The sequence below is a fragment of the Nycticebus coucang genome, chromosome 8 (assembly GCF_027406575.1).
Source record: "Nycticebus coucang isolate mNycCou1 chromosome 8, mNycCou1.pri, whole genome shotgun sequence".
NCBI classification, from domain to species: Eukaryota; Metazoa; Chordata; class Mammalia; order Primates; family Lorisidae; genus Nycticebus; species Nycticebus coucang.
The window spans coordinates 28,123,348-28,145,196 of NC_069787.1; the positions used below are offsets into that span (position 1 = coordinate 28,123,348).

The 21,849-nt window shown below is 37.7% G+C and overlaps 1 protein-coding gene across 12 annotated transcripts in view; it reads right to left on the minus strand.

The window, feature by feature from the left end:
* MITF (melanocyte inducing transcription factor) overlaps positions 1-21,849 on the minus strand; it is a 224,148-nt gene that overhangs the window by 80,539 nt on the left and 121,760 nt on the right. For 7 of the 12 annotated variants that reach the window (XM_053599536.1, XM_053599535.1, XM_053599533.1 and 4 more), the window contains exon 2: positions 6,361-6,610. In XM_053599536.1, coding sequence (XP_053455511.1) covers positions 6,361-6,610 — 250 coding nt within the window. Of the gene's footprint in view, positions 1-6,360; positions 6,611-19,040; positions 19,164-21,849 lie in introns of those variants that run through there. The other 5 variants (XM_053599529.1, XM_053599527.1, XM_053599532.1 and 2 more) reach the window with 4 other exon arrangements.

The window sequence follows — 21,849 nt, forward strand, 5'->3', positions numbered from 1 at the left end:
GGAAGAGGATAAGAAAGTGTTCATTCAACTACCCAAGACAGCCCAGAATTAAAGTCCATGCCTGCATTGGAGGAACATTGCGTTTTCTTTTCCAAGTTGCCACATTCCCATTAGTAACTCCTGTGAAAGTTTTATGCTATGGCCTGAAGCTGTGTAATAAACATTTGCTACAGGCTCCACGCTGTCCCGTCATTGGGGAGGTTGAACACTGCTACTGCTTCCAAAAATCTAAGCAAAGATGACTTTCTTCAACCAGAATTTCATGACTGCTCTAGTCAGTACAAGTAGAGCAGACATGTTTGCCAGTGGCACATTAGCCCTGCCCAGATGTGTCTCTCCCAACCGAGACCCCCTCTCAAGGGGCATTTTCCTGAGAGTTTGGGCCAAAAATGTGGGTGCATGTGATACATGGGCCTACGCTTTACACAGTAAGACATGGTTAAGTTATGAGAGAGCTTTCCCTTATAGAGCTCTATAAATTCTGGAATTGTGGATAAAACTTCATAGACCTAGGAGTACACCTCTTTTCTTTGTTTATTTTTTTTTAATAAAAAATAGCATAGTTGTAGGAACATTAACATGAGATCGCTTAACAACTTTTTAGGTGTGGTGTGCAGTACAGCATTGTTAGCTATGGGACAGTGTTGTACAGCAGAGCCTTAGAACTTACTCATCTTTCATTACTCGAGACTTTAGAAGCATTGACCAGTCCCTATCGACCATTCGATTCCCTGATTCTACAAGTTTGGCTATATATACAAATACCTCATATAAGTGGGATTATTTCACTTGGCCTAATGCTATCAAGGTTTATCCATGTTGTCAGATACAGCAGGATTCCCTACTATTTTAAGGAATAATATTCTATTATACCACATTTTCTTTACTTATTCACGCTGATGGAAATTTGGATTGTTTCTACATAGCAATTATGAACAATGCTACAAATAGCAATGAAGTGTTAATATCTCTTCGGGATCCTGATTTTAATTCTTTTAAATAAATACCCAGAAACAGGAATCCTGGATCATAAAAAATAAATATATAAAAGTAGTATAGACAGAAAAACCAAGTCTATCATTAATCTCTAAGCACTGACTGACAGTCTGTGTTAAACCTGACTTTACCAAAGTAAAACAATGCTCGCGAGCACCTTCTAGCACCATCAATGAGATAACAAAATTCTTAAACCCAGGGGGTTGGAAAGTAGCCTGAGAAGCAAAGGGGCTGCTAGTCAGTGCCATGCAAGCTCCTACACACTTGTGCACCGGAACAATCAAACCACTTTCAAGACACACAGCAAGAGGTCCACACGCGGGCCAGGAAAGGGTGAAGCTTGAAGCAGTATTCTCAAAAATAGAGACAACCCAGAAGGAGAAAAAATTCTTTCTTCTGTTCCATTTGCAAATGCAAACAATGAGAAATAGAGGTTTTATGTCTATCTGATCACAACTGCCTAATATATTTCATCAGAGCGCACTACCACAAAAGTTGGATAACAGAAAATGTCAGGAAGCCTGCACCTGGACTCTTCAGGGCAGTTCCCTCCAGGGAGTGTGATGGAGAGGAGGCCATGGCAGGCAGGAAGAGTTTCCTGTTAGATTAGTCCTCTGTAGTGTTCAAATCTGTTACAAGTTAACGGGGATTGTCTGCAGTTAAAAAGTCAATAAAATGAGTTTTAAAGAGAGAGAAAATTGCCTCATGTGTGACATTGAATGACTTTTGAATCATTCAAAGACTGCAAGGAGATAAAGCCTCTGGGAGGACAAAGTGCTATTTATGGAACCCAGAATTGAGGCCCTTTTACTGCTAAACAAAAATAAGGCCTTGGAGACACCAAATTTGATTAAAAATAGAAGCATATCAATGTTTGTAAATGGTCCCTGAAATCAAGGCTGATGGACTGTTTGTGTCAGCTACACTACTGGGGAAACAAATAGATGGTGGTCCATGTATGAATGGACTGTGGTATTAGAAGACATCTCACAGGGAGCAGGTCCTTATCTTACAGGGACAACACACCTACAGCAACAGATCCCCTAACTAAAGGGACCAAAACAAGCTGCTTTGAGACGTGCTGCATCTGTTCTGGCTTCTTACAGCCACCATGATGCTATATAGGATCTGTATTCCTGGCTAAATAAATCAGAAACAAAATCTAGATGTTGGGTGGAAGAAATCCCTTCCATCAAATCCATAACCCATCAATCTACCTATAATTCTATACATGCTTTGCCATTGTTTCTGTATTATAACTAAAAAGTCACACCTTGAAAATTCTACTCCATGTACATTTCATAATTTACAGAGAAAGATCAATAATTCAGTCATCAACCCTTTTCTTCACTTGTGAAATCTCACTGAATGTCGTCTGTAGAACAGGGTGACAAGGATGCAGAACTTTCATTCCAACTCCCCAGAACCTCTGTCTAAATGGGGTGCAACACGGATGCATAACCACAAATAAATGCCCAAGTGAATTCAGTGTACAACACAGAATGTCCTGGCCAAAAGAAAAAAAGTGTTTCTGTATTTGGCAAACAGTAAGCATCATTTCTGATTGCAGAGCAATTTGTCCAACTCTTGAGATGATTTTGAAAAAAGGGAAAATTTAAAAATAAGTTTCTCTAGACTACTTAAAATAAGATATCCAAAAGTAAGTTTGAATAACCCAAAGTTAAATTTATACATATAACCTTTCCCCGTAGCAGAAGAGAAGAATTCAAGGGACAATCTCTTTCTGAGAGAATGCCTTGCCTTTAAAATTTTAAATTCTGAGGCAAAAGGAAGGAAGGAACAAAGGAAAGGAGGGTGGGGTGTGAAATCCTTGGCAATTCCTTACAAATTTCAAAACGGGGAAACATTTTTAACTGTTAACTAAAGCTACACTGCCAGAGTCTGTGTCAGGGAAGGAAGTGAGGAAAGAAATCTTGATTAACTTTCTTGTCCACCATCCGAGCAACCAAGTAAGTGCTTCTATAATCAATCAAAGTCAGAGAGATGAGACCATGGAAACAGATGCTGGAGGACTGCGCAAAGGATAAGTGTTTGATGCGTGGTGTTTCTTGATGTCAGGCCTGATGCATCTATAAGGTCTGTCCTTCTGCTATTGTTGGAAAGAAATTAAATCAAATTTCAAACCTCAGGTTTGTATGACTCATGTGTCAACAAAACCTACCTGAGGAAGAAATTGCTTCAATTAACGGTTCTTAATTGTTAATTTACTTTGAAATACAGGATTTGTTCACTATGGTGGAAAAAGGCATTATGCACTCCAACACTTTGTTGATTTATGTTAAGGAAGTAACCCTTAAGTTACAATATTCAGTTAGATAAAGTTGTTTTAAGAAACATAGAGAATAGCTTTAGTATATAAATATGTAGCGATAAGATTAATCATTCCATGTTACCCAACAAAAAAATCAATAGGAAGAATGAATCCATAAATTAGGAGCCAGAGGCCAGTCCTGCAAAGCTTTACAAACTTACTGACTGAATGATAAGCATGTGTTGAGGAAGGCGTGATACAAATTTCCAACATCTAATATGAATTCTGACTCATCTTAAGTTTGCCAGATGTCAACAATGTTACAACATGCTTTACAAAGCTGTATATTTTAAGTTTAACTCTGCCAAAGAAAGGGATTAACCTGAAATACTAGCTTTTTGAAATCCGTCATTCAACTCACAGAGAGTAGAATTCCAGTAACTTAAGAGTGTGTGTATGTGTGTGTGTGTTTTCACATGTGAAAAGTAAACTACGCCCTTTCTTCTATCAGTTTCTTATAAACCAGTTGGCAGATGGACGGATTTAACCAGATTTTCTAGCACCTGCTAGCATGTCTAATTGTACACATTTTCCTCCACTGATAAGAAGTGTGCTCTGTTTTAGCAATTTAAACCTTTAAAAATTAAATGGAAAATTTACTATGGCTAAAGTATGAGAGAATATTTATCCAATATAATCTGTATCATAATGCACTCAATTAGTATACTTGTGTTGCCGTTTTTCAAAAACATAACATTCATTGAAAAATGGTCCAAGATTAAGTATATTAACTGTTTTGCTATTAACAATTTACTTCATAAAGCTATGATTATGATTTTAAAACTACAAAAAGGAAAAAATGACCACCTTTCTCTCATTTATCTTTTTATAATGAATATTTCAGATACAAAACATTTGTAACTATGCAAACCATATGAGGTACCAAGTTGTTAACTATCTGAAGCAATCACTTATATGATACTTTCTTTTAAAATGTTACTTGAATTTCTTAGAACATCACCTTATAGGAAATCATACATTATTATTTTGTCCTGCACGGCACTAAAATTTATCTGAACAGCTATCAAATCTCTCCATATGGTTATGCCAACAATTCCTTCTTTTCATTCATATGACTTACTTCACTAGTTTATATAATTGAAATAAAAAAGGAAAATTAAACATAAACTACATCAGCATAAAATATAAATTTACCAATTACTTATATTTACACACTTCCAGGTGTAATAATTTGTTTGTGTTTTAACTTTAGACATTTTTCTGGTATACTTAAATTGGAGACTGTAGCTTAGTCAAATGGTACCAGGCCAGAGCAACATACAAGAAAAAAATGGGCATATTATTGAAACAATTTAATGTAGATTTTAACTTCAATTATTTTCAAAAATAATACATTTTAAGTAATAAAAACATTTAGAAATAATACTCTTTTTAATATAATATAAAAATGATACCTCAACACATTTGCATTTGGGTAATTTCTCCGCCATCAAACGTCACTGCGTTAATAGGAATATTGATTTCACTTAAACTTAAATACAGTTTCTAACATTACCTTCACATTGGACATAAAACACTATTCACCCAAATCCATGTTAACTCCTCTAAATTGCCCTTCAGATTAAAATAGCAAACTATCGTGACTAACCCAATATATATTTCTCCACATCTTATTACTATTAATTCATACTTTAAACAACCTGAGGTATAGACAAAACATTTATGACTCTTGCGAACACAAGACAGCTTAAATCTTAAATAAATCTTAAATCTATGATAACTTAATGGTGATTATCAATTTCACCCAAGCAGAACAAAAAGATTCAATGTATAATTTATGTCAAAGAGAAAAACTTTGGCTTTCTTGATGAAGGAGAAAAGAGTGAAAATCCATTAATTCTGGCAATTTCAATAATCACATCTGAGTAAAATTTTGTGCTAAACCATTTGGAACATTTTTGCCCTAACAGAATTTCAGTTGGTTTCTCTATCAAAAAGTTCCATTAGTGTATCACTATATTTTGAAGGAGTCTTTATCAAGGAAAAATAATTGGCTTTTAATTTGTCTTTAAAGAATCTCTTTCCTACTTCCTGTGATATAAGGATCACGTATTGATTCCTGATTATAACACATCATCTATTGGCTTTAGTAATAATCCTTAAAGAGTGGAGACATTTTTTCTGAGCACATGAATGAATGCAAAGACCAATATAAATCACCGGCATGTAAAGTTCACTTTGTTTAATGAATAGGAACACTTGGGACTTTTCAGAATGAATCAATTGGGTGAGTAGATGAAAAAAATTTCAAAATGAATAAAAAGTAACAAAGTTCTCCTACTTTACCTTTCCTTGAATCAGTCATATTTAAGAATTAAAATGTTTATCTTTAAACAAGGAGTTATCTCCTTCTGTGATGTGGAAGACCCTTACGTGCGACAGATTCTATTCTTAGACTTGTTACAACTTTCCCTAATAATTAGGAAGCTATATGTCCCTGATAGAATGATGCTAACAAGCTCCTGCAGTTTCTCCTCCAGCAAGAAATCAAAGAGCCCCGAAGCAGACTCCTCGCTTCAGTAAAAGGATTATGTCGTCTGGTTAGTAAACAGCTGAAAGCTCTTTTCCAGTTTTATATCTGAAGATACTTCCTAAAAGACTTTCAGATTCTATATGATCTGCTAAATAAAAAGAAACTTAAAGAGTGATCATGGAATATATGTAAGAAAAAAATACATATAAGTTGTAAGAGGTCCATTTGAGATAATTTTTACATCTTGATACTTTCCCAAAGAAACATGGAAAGATGTCCTTACAACAAACATCTACTCCTTGCAATTCATCATGGAGCACTGGCACTTGCCCCCATTTGTTGAGGGTTTCTGTTGCAGTTACAGCAAGTCTGCATTCTTCTTTTAAAATACAAAGCCACATAGGAATCAATGGGGTTGGCATTTATCAACATGATTCGGAGGAGTCTGTATAATCGAAGACATACTCAAATAAGCAAAATACCTTGCAAATAGAGAATGGAAGTTTTGGTCCAACCAACAAGAGCAGCACTCACATACCTTAAGGACTTCCATTGGCACCTGGGTGGCAGAGGGTAGGGTGGTGGGCACACTGACGTTGATGGCTGGTGTCTGACTCACGGGCACTCTCTGTTGCATGAACTGGGCCGCCTGCAGCTTCTGCTGCTGCTCCCTGCGTTCCTGCTCCTGCATCTGCTCACGCATGAGTTGCTGGCGTAGCAAGATGCGTGATGTCATACTGGAGGAGCTTATCGGAGGCTTGGAGGCCCCAGGATGCTCTGCAGAACTGCTGTGGGAAAACCAAAAGGCACACAATACTTAGTTTCCTAATGAGACCCTTCGGTTGCACTTTGGGGTATCCTAAATTACACCAAACTATAAAATGAGCCTGCGCAAATATAATCAAGGCGTAGAGTGGTACTCCACATAATTGAAAATCAAGAGGTGACAGGATTCAAGTCATTAGTAGTTGAATTAAAATAAGTCAGCTTGATTGCACTAGGCATTTTTATCAGGCGGCTTAATTTTTTTCGACATTTTATACTGCAAACTACTCATCACCACCAAATATAGCGCCACCATATGTACTGCCAAGAAGCAGTGTGTCTTAATGGCACCCAAATTTCCACATTTAAAAATAAATTGCTTGATTTGCTTTTTTTTATACAACCGAATCTAACCAAATAACTACTCCTACACATTATCTAAAATCCTTGAAGATATCTAAAATGTTTACTAACTAGGAATTGTTTAAAGTAAAGGTGAGTTCTGCCAAGAGGAAACTGTTCTAACATATGAGAAGTGAAATCATTAACGAAGGAAGAATTTGGACCAGAATGTTAACGCTGAACTCGACCTTAGTCTCTGGGTGAGGGGGCAGAAGACAAGCTGGTGTGACAACCCAATTCTTCTCCAGCCTGCTTTTCTTTGTTCCATTTTCTTCTGATTCCACTTGGCATGCCCGTCCCTATGCGTACTCTACGCCTTCCCCATGACGGCTACCATGGCTTTGCTACTCACTCTACCCAAAACGATTTAAAATGCTGAAACATCCGTCATCACATTAAAAATAAAAGACTCCCTAATTTTCCTAAATATGGTTTCTGATTGCTTATCTTGCCATCTCTACAATGTCAACAGATTATTAAACCTCTCTCTGCCTTAGCTACCATACCAAAAAAGAAAAATAACAATAATTTTTTTCACCCATTTTCTTATTTATAAAAAAAGAAGGTGCTTTTAAAAACTACTCTTGAATCATTTATATTTTAAAGGCCTCCTTCCAAGAGATTTGATTAAATAAAATAATGCACATAAATCTTCTCTTCCAGGGAGCACCAGGTACTAGTAAACGTCTGCTGCTCTTACTAGTATCTGGATAATTTCATTGTTTCTTTCTCCCAATACAAGTTTTTTTACATCTCTGTTTGGAGCCCACAGTATCGAACCTTAGCACATAGAAATACAAAAAGAAGCATTTGGGTAAATATTCGCTCTTGAGAAAGTCACACTTCAAGTATTTGTACCTCGAGTATAAATCTGTATTGATCTTCAAATAAAAAGCAAACTAAGCCTTTAAATCATTGACAATTCTTAAGAACTCCTTAAAGATAAGAACCTTCAAATACTGCAGATAACAAAATACTCTAAATATGAAGAAGTGCCGATTTCACTCTCACACTGTCCTAGAAAAATTCCATCACAACAATTATACTAGTAGTTCACTTATTTTCACAATAGGAAATTGGTTTGGTGAATTGTGATCAGTTCATTTAATATAATGCAATGCAGTCATTTAAAATGGTGTGGAAACATATTTATTGATAGAAATAAAACTACATAATATAATGAACTTAGAAAAGCCAAATGCGGGTGGTGCCTGTGGCTCAGTGAGTAACCCGCCAGCCCCATATACCGAGGGTGGCGGGTTCAAACCCAGCCCCGGCTGAACTGCAACCAAAAAATAGCCGGGCGTTGTGGCGGGCGCCTGTTATCCCAGCTGCTCGGGAGGCTGAGGCAGGAGAATCGCGGAAGCCCAAGAGCTAGAGGTTGCTGTGAGTCCTGTGTACATCATGGCACTCTACTGAAGGCGGTAAGGTGAGACTCTGTCTCTACGAAAAAAAAAAAAAAGCCAAATGCAAAATAGCATTTGTATGATCTAAGTTTTCAAGAAAAAATAAAACTGTTCAAGGCCTTTGCTAGCATGTATTATTATAGTCCTTTAAGAAAGCAATAATATTCTCAAAAAGCTACAAAGTCTTCATACAATTTGACTCAGAAATTTCATTTTGATGGACAAATTTCCTAAGTAAATAAATGTGGAAATGTAGAAAAACTAAGCTTACCAAGCTCTTTATGTATTTTAAAATATTTGAACACCCAAGTTTGCCCCATAATATGAAAATGGTTAGGTAAATTATGACACATGAATTCAATAAAAATATTACCTACTATTTAAAAAAACTGTACCACCAGGCAGCATAGTGGGCAATGCATGTAGTCAGAGGCAATTAAGAAGCAGGATTCAAAAGCGTCTTTATATTCTGCTTTAAAACAAGTATGCTGTGTGTATGCTCACAAACACACAAAATGATTAGCAGGGAATCTATAAAGATGATCCCAGTGGCAAGAGTGAGAATAGCATGACAGGTAAATTTATTTTTTCTTTCCTTTTTCTCCTAAACTATAATAAAGCCATAATATTTTTTTCCAGTAGGAGAATATATGCCACTAGACACTATACAAGAACATGAAAAAAAGACTTTCACCATTTGGCTGGAAGAAAGGAGCCTGGATCCCTAAGAGACAATATTCTGACACTAAGATGGTAAAGCAGTGACTGTATCCAGCTTATACGAGCTCATCTGGAAGTCCTCAGCAACCCAGAAAACACAAGCCCTCTTTCCTTTATTTTTTCCCTATATTTTCTACAGACTCACACAAAATTAAACAATGCTATGACCTTGTGTCTTATTTTACTATCATGCACTCATCCTCACTATAAGAATACCCAGCCATGACTCTATTCAATTAAAATCATCTGTTCACTTGGTAAGGCGCTAGGAAAAGAGCATCAGAAGAAAATGTAGTTTCCCACTTTTGAGTATGTGTTCAAAGCTCAAATGTACTTTCCTAAGCCAAAAAAAGAAGTGGGGGGTGGTGGTGGAGGGCTATTTAAAAATAAATAAATAAATTAAGTGGTTTTACTATTCAAAGCCTGTCAGGTTAAAACATTCCCAGAGAGACTGATTCTTTTGATAAAAACAGGAGCAAACCTTTGTGCTGTAGCAAATGCAGCTGTGGAATAATCGTACTAATTAGCTGCTCAAGACAAGTCATTGGCTGTGATACTGGGGGAAAAATCCTTTCAATTAACAGTAAAGCGTTCTTGAGACATCTTAAATTAAAATTACTAGTTATCAACCACACGAAGGCTTCAACTTTCAAGTCAACAACAGTATCATTTAAAGCATTTTCTAAAATATCCTGTTGAGGGGGGACTACATATTTATACAGTACACCAGTATAAACTGAAATTCCATAAAGAAAATGTAGCAAATACATTTTTATATTTATAGAAAGTTAGCAAAGCTCAGTTAATTGACAGTGTTTTTAACAAATCTTCCCACCCACCCCAGCACCCCCCAAGCAAAGGAAGCATTGGAGTCACTTCATTGCACACACACCCTGCAGGATATTTCTATGTTTTTAAAGATCACTCCCCGATTCTCAGCTTCGCACTCAATCTTTTAAACATCCCTTTCTCTTAGAAGTAATTGAATCTGCAATTATCACCTTATAGACAAAAATGAGGATATCTGTACTTCACAGTGTTAGCAGGACAAATGAGCATAATGTTTTAAACTCAAAACTGGGGTTTCTGTGAGAACATTGCAGGTGGCTGCAAAGCTTATTTTTATTTTTTTATTATTATTTTTTACTTTATTTTTTTATTAAATCATAGCTGTGTACATTAATGTGATCATGGGACACCATACCCTGGTTTCATAGACCGTTTGACACATTTTCATCACACTGGTTAACATAGCCTTCCTGGCATTTTCTTAGTTATTGTGCTAAGACATTTACATTCCACATTTACTAAGTTTCACATATATTCTTGTAAGACGCAAAAACACAAGGACTCTGACACTGAAGCTACTAATGATACCCAAGGACGGATGTCCAAATGTATTTAATTTTGAAAGCTAACTGAACTCATCCCAGACCATGAAGGTCAATCTTAGCTAGATAATCCTAATTCCTTGAGTCTGATTCCTTTTAATCAGATTATGTAAAGGTCATTTATTTAACAAATAGTTATTGCCAGGTGCTGGGAATACCTGGTTTCTAATCTCATAGAGTTTAAAGCCACGGTCACAGAATTCTTCTGAGATGCCTTAAAATTAAGTCAATTATCTAGATTATAGGACGCTGATGGAGTTCCATGTGGGGAGGTGCACACCTTCCCCTAGAAACTGCCCGTTACTGGCACTTACCAGAATCACTGCAGTCAGACAGACACACAACTCCCAAGAGTTGGGAACTGCTGACTTAAAGAGGGCACCCCCAACTGGAGCACAGTGATCTTGAATGAGCTATTCATCCTCTCTGAGCCTTCCCAAAACCCAGCTTCTAAACGTACCATATGGATCACAAAAGCTAACATTAGCTGCATTGAAGGGCTCATCCCCCAGCTGGAAGGTAGTACATGGACAATAGGTACTCCCTAAATGTGACGGGAGTCCCCATCTCTATGGCTGAATTCACATTTTTAGTTGTTGTTCTCCATTTTTATTTTTTCAAGAGACATGGTCTCATCCTATCGCCCAAGCTAGAGTGTGATGATAATATATCACGCTCACTACAGCCTCAAACTCCTGGGCTCTATCAATTTTCCTGCTTCAGCCTCCTAAGTAGCTAGGACTAGAGGGCTGCACCTTCACGTGAGGCTATTTTTTTAATTTTTTACAGAGATGGGGTCTTGCTGTGTTGCCCAGGCTGATCTCAAACTCTTGGCCTCAAGTGATCCTCCTGCCTTAGCCTCCTAATGTGCTAGGATTACGGGTATGAACTACCACACCCAACCTAAATTTACATTTTTAACCTTTAAAGTCTCCCCCTTCCCTATCACAGTATAAGTATATTCTGGATATAGCCCGCGAATTATCTGGCATATTCCTAAATACAAATAGTTCATTATACTACCTTCATCAACCACTTAAATATACCAGAAATTCCACTAAATCCAATGCCTGGGGAACCAAACATCTTCCTGCCCACCCTTCACCTGATAAGAAAAGCCAATGCCCCTTAACTAGCCCGTAGGAATCAGCCTTGGTCTCAGCATCACAGTCCTCCAAGGCAAGAAACTTTGAATCTGACAACCAGATTCAAAACCAATTCAATTGAATCTGTTTGTCAAATGAACCTAGAAAGGCTGAAGGAACTGTTAAACTCTCCCCTGAATTTCCTCTCTTCAATTGCTCAGGCAGAGTCCAGATCTGCTGTGGACTAACTTGTGACCATGGCCAAGTTGATCCGTCTCTTTGAACTTTGCTTTTCCTTATTTATAAAGAATGTTTAATATACCTGCCTCATGGCACCATGGTGAGGATTAAAATTTGTAATAGATATGAAAAGCTCAGTATATTGTCTAGAACATGGTCCAATAAACTGGAATACAGTTTTAAAAATCATGATAAAAATAATATTAAAGCATGAACATGTTACTTTCTTTTGACACAAGAAGAATATAAGTCTGTGTGCAATTGTGAACCACAGAAGCTACGTCTTATAAAGCTCGGGTAATCCCTATTGAATTCAGAGACCTGACGAAGTTGTGCAGGGATGGAGAGAGAAGATCATATATTCCGCAATTCTCTCACAATCCACAAAGTAAGAATCGTAGCATTTTCTCTAATGAAAAATAATCTTCATTTTAGTCATCTGGATGACAGAACTCAAAGCCTAACATTTGCTTGCACTGGGGTACAATTTACTTAAGTCCAGGAAAGTTTAAATATATGGCTAAAGTTTAAATACACAGGAACATGCAACATTACTGGCCTAATGTACAGAGAGAAAGCTACGCTGTGGATAGGTTAAGAGATAGGCAAAAGGCTGTCACCCAGCAAAGGCAAAAGACTGGCTGCAAAAAAAAAAAAAAACAAAAAAAAATGCAGCTGATGACTTTGTCTAAAATAAAAACGTCCAGTCTCATTCCTGGAAATTCTAATTTAGGTAAGGCCGAACTGCAACTGATTCTGATGCTGGGCCATGTTTGCAAACTAATATTAAAACACCTAAGATCACCCACCTGTTTAGTAGGAGCTCTGGGACATGAACTCCTAGCTCTCATTCTCAGACCAGAACTTACTTCCACGTCTGAGGAAGTCCCCAGCCCGTTCCCCTCTCCACTGGGCCTGACCACAGCTCTGACAAGTCCTTCTGCTATTGAATTCAACATGTTGGATGGGATAGAACAGGAAGGACTATTCACTCCTATCAAATGGGCTATGAAACCGAACAAAAACATCTGTCCAAAAACTGCCAATGGAACTGTATGGTTACAGCAAAACGACTTTATCAGAAATAAAAGGAATTTATACACTGAATCTATAGAAACTGCCCCCAACCAATCTGCTTCATCAGCAAAAAGAAATTCTTAAGAACCTTTTGGGGCCAGGCACAGTGGCTCACGCCTATAATCCTAGCACTTTGGGAGGCCAAGGCAAGAGGATTACTTGAGGTCAACAGTTCAAAACCAGCCTGTGCAACATAGCAAGAATCTGTCTCTATAAAACATGAAAAAGGAAACAAACAAACAAACAAACAAAAATACTAGCTGGGTATGTTGACATATTCCTGTAGTCCCAGTTACTCAGGAAGCTGAGGCTTGAGCCTAGAAGTTCAAGGCTGCAGGAGATATGAAGGTGCTACTGCACTCCAGCCTGGACAAGAGCAAGACTGTGTCACTTAAAAAAAAAAAAAAAGAATCTTGAAAATGCCTCCTAGGCCTCCTAGCACACAAATCAGAGTTAGTAAATGGATTTTTTTTTTTAACGGTAATCTCAGAATCTAACATTTCACTTCCATTATCTCAATCTTTCCATTTCGTCCAAAGTGATTCAGGATGACTTTTTCACCATGTAGGGTAAAAACAAGTAGCAGTAGGAAACTATATTATCCCTTGTATTTAAAATAATTGGTGGTATAACCTATATAAATGTGAAAGTACCGGATACAGTACTGGTATTGTACACAGTTTTCCTTTAGATATTGGGATCTTCTAGACCTCTATCACCACCAAACTTGGGTTTTAGTGGTCAAAAAGAAAAAAGAAAAAAAAAAAGAAGAAGAAGAAAAAAAATCTGCCCGCATCCCATCTTTTTATGATAATATTAGAAGCTTAGATAATAAACACTCCAGGTTTCTGGCACAGAGAAAATAAAAAGGTTTGCGGAATATACCTTTCTCTTCTTTCTACAAATATTTGAAAGCTTTCCTAAGGCCAGGTGCTGCTGGACACGTAGGATATCATGGTGTTTAAGAAAAAAATGAACATCATTCTGGACTCATCCACGGAGCTTTCTACCTTTCATTGTATATGTATAAAAGAAGACAAATATCCTAAAAACTAAGAAGCACCAATCATATGTAAGATAAAATCTGAAATAATTTACTAACACCGAGACCCCAATTGTTTGGTCTCCATATTTATTTAAGACTTTCTATATTCTTTAAGCTGAACCTTCAGCGGGTATCAGATAAGACTAATCTCAATAACTAATTATTCAAAGAGAACCTTTAAACAAATCCCATTATATCAGTATTTTCCAAATGAGGGTACCAAAAATGATGCCCTCATCAAGGGTGCAGGAAGAAAATTTGGAACATTTCTTTATGTTTATTTTCTTTCATCAGTTTTATTTTCTATTTTTGTACAGATTGAATAGTGTAAATACTAGGACAGTGGTATATGTAATTAATTTATAAATAAAATATACTAGCACATATATAATTTATAAATAAAATTCTGTCAAAAGGGTTTGCTTGAGAAAAATTAACTAGGAGGGATGATCCTAAAAGCCTAGATACCTCTGTAATACATGATAAATGTTCTTCTAAGCAATTTTCATCACCAGATTTTTTTCTTAAGTTGTTTATTTTTACCACTCTCGAAGTGTCTCTCACTTACATATACTCCAGCTAAAGAGAATGTCATGCTCTTACTAAAAGATATTTTAAACCAAGGATATCAATTTCACCATTTCTTCATTTTATGACCACAACTGATATCCATTTTACACAGGTGCCACTTTGCACTGGTAAATTCTTAACACTGAATTCCTTTCTAGGAAATCACCTCTAAGAGCCAGATCACTGGGAAGGTTATAAAGCAGATAAAGTTGAAGGGCCTCATGCTCAAGTTTTCTGTCTTTCCTATCAATCTTCCTTTCACTTGACAATACCCTAAGTATTTTTGCTTACGTTGTTCAAATATGGAATCCTCCCATAAAAGGCTCTGAAATGAGGCCAGGCACAGTGGCTCATGCCTATAATCCTAGCTACACTTTGGGAGGCTGAAGCGGGAGGATTACTTCAGCTCAGGAGTTTGAGACCAGCCTGAGCTACAGCGAGACACTATCCGTACTAAAAATGGAAAAATTAGCTGGGTATGGTGGCAGGAACCTGTAGTCCCAGCTACTCAGTAGGCTCAGGCAAGAGGATCACTTGAGCCCAGGAATTGTAGGTTTCTGGGTCCTAGGCTGAGGACATAGCACTCTAGCCTGGGCAGAGTGATACTGTATGTCAAAAAAAAATTTTTTTTTAATTAAAAAAAAAAAGACTTTGAAAAATTCATCTCCTATAAGGTATAAGTAATTGATATGGCATGGCAAGATGCCCCACCAAGAGTATTTTAAAAGAAAGAGCACTTTTCTTAATCCAGAAATATGACTACCTAATGACATTAATTCAGACATGAGTGTGAAAGTAATCAGAAGGAACTTTTTAAAGACAGAAAGCCCTTCTATCTCTACCCGAATAATTGTCCCAATCACAAAACATGCTTTATCTACTTGTCTAGACAGCATGGTAACAGGTTGTAGAAGATTAAAAGTTTTAGATTATCATCATTTAACAATTACTGCGTCTAGGACATAACCTCCCAGATGCAGGGTTTGCAAGATAATATTGAAATCAAGGCAAAAAGAAGGTGGTCACATGGCGTTCACGTCTGCCCAGCATCCTGCCCCACCTCTTTGGTAAAATGCCCTGATTTAACTTTGAAGAACTGGCCTCCTTCACTTTCAATTCTTGAGGTTATGGTGTTGCTACTATGTCCAGATATGGAAGCAGAGTCCAGGATTGGCCAATCAGCATATCCACTCCTCTGGGCACAGGGGTTAACTCAGGAATAGACCTAAGATTGTTCAGTAAGAGTCTTCCGTATGACACAAAAGGAACCAAGCTGATCAGAACTACTGGAGTAAAATAACTCTTTTTATACTTAGCTTGGAAGAGCTGGTAGGATGTACACCTGGGACTCCAAGTCAGTCTGAGGGGAAAGCGAACCGGATGAAACATAAAAGGGGGACAGAGGACCAAAGAGGCAGAAGAACAAAGAAGAAAACAGTGTTTGCATAACTTTGAACATTTGGATTAAGCTGTACCTGAAGCCATGATAGACCTAGACTAACCCTGGGCAGGGATTCCCAAGTATCAATCTCCACTTTGGCTTAGTCAGTTTGATGGAATACCAGGGCTGGGTTCTGTGACATTTTAGGAAATATCAGTAATACTCAAAAAAAGATGTTAGCCTAAGAACCACAAACAACCTGGTACCATTCTCTTATTTTCCTATTTTCTCTTTGTTTTGGCTGGATACACTCCCACCCACAACATTTCCCAGCTTTCCAGAGCAAGGTAGGCCACATGCTGAGTTTTGTCAATGAAATTTAAGGAGAAATGTCATATGGTACTTCTAGAAAATCTCCTTCAAAAGCTACCTTTCTTTGAATCCTCCAGCACCAAATCTCCTGTATTTTGACTGCACTGGTTGGGAGCTCAGGAAATCATTCTGAACCACAAGGCTGAGGTCCAGATTTAAAGCTGAAACTATTATTTGTCTTTTCCCTCATAACCTGGCAGAATCTTCCTAAGCACATAGTAATAAAAATAAAAAAATAAAGTTTTTTTCAATTACTAAATTTGGTGTCTCTCTCCTAACAAATACTCTATCCTATAGAATCAAATAATACTACAAGTTCAGTGCTGGAGGACCTTTATTTTAAACCATTTGCCTAAATCATCTGGGATGAAGAACTCTGAGCTCTAGGAATCTATGATATTTCCTTAATTCTAAGAGGAACTTGCCTTCCACATGTTAAGATTTCCTAAGTCAGAAGAGACAGTTCGATCAATAAATATATTTTCACAGTTTTCTCCTCCCCCAAACAGTTGCCTTATAATCAACAGTGAATTGGACTTAAGGAAACGCAAGTCCATTTGCTAAACAAACACTATGGCACAGGGACTGATTGTGGCTCCTCAAAAGCTCAACTGAGTTATGGTTTGATAATTCAGATATCTGGGTATGGGAGAAACTCACTAAAAAAAAAAAAAAGGCAGAGAAAGAAACATTGATTCATTCAGGATCTTGAGTGAAAATCCAGGGAAGGCAACAGATAAGAGTGTAAGTCCTAGAGCTAGAATGCCTGGGTTAAGATCCTAGCTCTATCATTTCTTAACTGTATGACTTGGGCAGGATCTTTTCACCTGCCCAAACTTCAGTTTTGTTACTTGCAAAATTGGGGTGGAAAAAAGTACCTTCATCATAGAGCAGTTCTGAGAACTAAACATGTTAGTACAGGTAAGATGCTTAGAATAGTCCACAAACAACGGCGACGAGTAAAAGTTAGGCAATGAATTCTTCCCTCCTGTGTTTTAATTCCTGAAATGGTATCCTCTGAACATCTGAAAATCTAGAAACTAGTGAAAACCAACAAGTTACTTTCTAGGGTGCCAAAATTCTATACTGTTACCTTCTACTATCATGTTTCTTTGCTTTCCTAGAGAAAAATATAAAATAAGCCATTAATTCACGCTGTATGCCCTCCTAAAAAAAAAAAAAAACACACATGCAAAAGAAGATGATGGGCAACAGCCCAGTGAACAACTTTTGTCAAAGATATTTGCTAAGAATTTCATTCTGGGAGTTCCTATGACAAGTATTTTAATGAACTAAAAGAAGAAATTCAAAATTAAGAATTTGGGTATAAATTTTGGTTTGATATAACCACTGTTCATATGCTGTATCAGACAGAATAGCAAGTTTCACGTGTTCTTGCCATCCATTAACTCACTTAAAATTAATATTTAAGAAGCCCGGTAAGTTACAGAGTACATTCCTATAGGGTATGAATCACAAAGTGCAAACATCATCTCCTCACTCTTACCTGATTTATAAGGCAAAAATTTATAACATTTCCAGCATAATGACATTTTAAAAACAAAATTATACATACTTTGTTCATAAAATGTGCCCTCATTTTATAGAGATAAGTAATTATATTGTTTTAATGACACAGAGAATGAAAAAAATCTAAAGCATCTATTAAGCAAACTAAACTTGGCAAAAATAGAAGCATAAGAAATGAGAAATCATTTTTAAAACCACCCTTTATGACACCTTTTCAAGATGTATCTACTGAAAATGATGAACTTTAACTCACACTTAAATTTAGGAGAATTTTATTTTTTAAAAAAATCAAATTCTAAATATAGTTCTGCTACATCTAGTATTTTTCCATTATTCTTGCCGTCTTTAAACACACCTTCACAAGCCGCTGAACATAATGCTCTTCTGACTTAATCAGAACCTCTCTCATGACCCAGGAACGTTCAGTAAATAATTATTAAGCTCCAGAGGTGGCTTTTGCATAAGTTGATTTGCTTGAATGCCTATTCACTTAGGGACACAGCTTTTAGTATTGTTTTCAAACCTTATCACTTAACAGTGAAAGTAAATGTTAAAGAGGGTGGGAGGAGGGGTTGCCATCCATTTAGTTTTTCTCCATTTTAATATTTCTTTGAAATTTCCAATTTTAAACTTATTCTACATATATATGTCAGGCAGATAATGCTGGTGTTTGGATGTTTTGTTTTCCCCCTCAAAGAAAAAAAATCAATATACAAAAATGCAAATGAGATACTTATCAATACAACTGTTATTCCAATATCAGAAAAAGTGGGGAATTAAAAATCCAAAATGTTTACCTTGGGGCAGTTTTGACAAAGGTCACCACGGTGCAAGCACACTATTTTCCTGAAGAAAATTCTTTTTTATTCATAACAAAGCTGGCTGCAATCTATCTTGCAATTATAAATCGAGCTCTGCTCTAAGTCAGATTTTTCAGGCAGCCAGGGTTCTTGGTCATTATTAACTTAAGATCAACATTCCGTATTAAACAAGAGGACAAAGATACTGAGCTAGCAGTTCAAACACCCCACCCCACAAATTAGCTATAATTCTTGTCCTAGCCTCCTATCAGAGGTTACAGCTGAAGCTGATTAAAGCCAGTTACAAAGTAACAGCTCCAGTATTTTTAACTCCCAATAAAACATTCCTTTCCTATATCCTCCCCCTTAAAAAGAAAATAAAAGGCTTCTGCTAAGTGGTCCCAGGATTATTTCCAGAATAAAACTTCACTTACAGATACAAGCTTTCAAAGGAGCATGGCATGAACATCTGAACTCTAAGTGCCTCCATCTTTTTTCCTTTAAGGTGTTCTGCAAGCCCTTGGCGAAGAGTGAAAGTCAAAGTTAGTTCTGGCACTGGCTGTGTCACTAGGGGTGGCTCCTGATAAGGCCCTGGAAACTCCAATCCAAACACAGCTCCTTGCTAGAACAGTGCCTGGTGCCTGTCTGCAACAGCAGACCTGTTTAATCCAGCACCTACTGTACCTGCAGGACAAAAATGCTGCTTCACACCACAAAGGGGGCCCTTCCTGGACCCAGGCATGGCCAGAAACCAGCCCAGCAGCCAGGAGAGCACCTTGGGATGCTTCCTTAGCCTTCTCCAGCTGAGGTACCAGGGGAGGTTTGTAGGGACTGCACGTTACTAGAGAACTTGAAAGGAGAGGTAATTTCACATCCCGGTGAATTTTTAACACTTAATGTTGAGTCCCAGAACCTAGGAGGGAGGGTTCTGGGAATGCTCATATCCTTTCTCAGTTTGGGAGATCTCAGGCATCAACTCATCATACACCAGCTGTTCTGCATCAGTGCAAAGGCATTTCTGGAGCTTGATAATCAAATGTGTCCTCCTGCTGACAGCCTAGAGAGATGGGACATGGCATTTCTTACCTCCAGACCCCAAGAATATTGGGAAGGCAGTTCTTGCCTAGTCCCAGTGCCAGTAAAACACAAGCTGCTTATAACTATGGGCACCATCTTACAGGACACACAAATCTCTCAGGCCACATTTCTGTGTATTCTGTGCAATACAATTCTGAACGCAGTGGTAAGGAGAAAAAAAATAGCAATACATGTTCTCAAAAAAAACACTTCAATATCCAGACATGACAACATCAATATTATTAAATATTTATGCAGCTCCAACAGACATCACACCAAAGATTCTCTGCAGGGGACTGAAAACACTGTACCTATGTTTCTCCCTACGCACAATTCAAAGGTCAGAGCAAAGGCATCTGACACTCACTAGCTGGGGACTCTGAGCAGGTTACTTCACCTCTCTGGGCCTAGCTTTATCTCCAAGTCAATGGGTGGAAAATAATACGATCTCTATAAGCCACAGCAAACTCATATTCCATAATATAATGAAATTATCTTTTTTTTAACTTCCCTCTCAAAAGAGGAAATATTCAGCCAGAAGTCTCAGCCAATCTATTTCTGGCTCTGTTTATTCTTTGACAATTCATTCAGTCTTTCTTTTGCTTACTAAATACTTATTTACGGAACAACTACGATGTCCCAGGCACTGTATAAACACTTGCAGCTCACAGTCTAGTGGGAAACGCTATTAATTAATCACATAAATACATAATATACAATAAATATGCTAACTGCCACAGAGAGGGTTAGAAAAGGCTTTCCTTAGGCAGGGACCTCTGGATTGAGAACAGAGTGGGAGAGAGGGAGAGTGTGGAAAGCAAGTCTTCCAGGCAGTAGTAACAACACATGCTCTACACGGGAGAGGTAGTGACCAGGAGGACCTGCTGTGGTTGGAGGACATAGAGTGAGACCGAAGCACTGACCAGGGCCAGACAAAGCAGGATAGGACCGGGAATGGTCACTGAGCTTGTTCCAAAATGAACAAGAAACCACTAAGAGGCAGGGGAATGATGAGCTCAGGTTTGAGTTTTTAGAAAGGTCTCCCTGGCTGCTGTGCTAAGAGCCAACTGGAAGACAGGCAAGATTAACTACTGCAGTAGCTCTGGCAGGAAGTGATGATAGCTCGTGGAGGGCAGTGGGGGTGGGGAGGGTGGAGGAAAGTGGGCAGATTACTGGTAAACCTACAGACCACTGAATAGAAGGAACAAAAGAAAAAAATGTCCAGGTGTAATAACTGCATTCATCAACAGCAATCACCAAACACTTCCTACATGCGGGGCACAGTGCTGGGGACTGGGGGCTACCACTCCATTTCTCTTTCTAGCCTGTCCTACTTCTCTTTTGCCACTAGCTCAGTTTGGCATGAAAATTAAGAATCCAGGTTATGATGTTGATTGATCTAAATTCAAATCCCTCTGCTTACTAATTCTATGATTTTGTGCAAACTTACTAAACTCGCTGTGCTCCAATTTCTCCTCCTGAGAGAGGAGAAATGATAAGAGACTGTGAGAGCTGAATGAGATAACATTTGTGATATGTTCAGCATGGTCTGATACTCAGTAAATGCTCAGTTTTAAAAAACACTCTTCAAGGCTCAGTACCCGTTGCTCAGTGCTTAGGGTGCTGGCCATATGCACTGGGGCTGGTGAGTTTGAACCTGGACTAGGCCAGCTAAACAACAATGACAACAACAACAAAACAAAAACAAAAAAAGGCTCTTCAAGATTGTGGTTAGTGATAGCTATCCTGGATTAATATTGACTGATTGAGAGAACAGGGGAAAATTGTACAGATTTAAAAAACAACAAAAAATATTTGAGAAAGTGGAAGATTGAGGGACAAAGAGAAGATACGCAATTACCATGTCTGGACCTTTAAGGGTTTATTTTTCTTAAATCCAGCCAGGTAAGGTAGAGGGTACCTGTAATCCCAGCTTCTCAGGAGACTGAGGCATAATGATTGCTTAAGCCTACGGGCTTGAGTCATGCCTGGGCAACATAGCAAGACCCCATCTTTAAAAACATAAATTTCTTAAAAATCAATTAAATAAAACATCAAGCCAGACTGTCTTTCACCTTGGACACTATTTGAAGCTGAATTAAGCTATAAGGTACTGGGTAAATTTTAGAACTGAAACTCTGATTTATTACATGCTCACACATACGG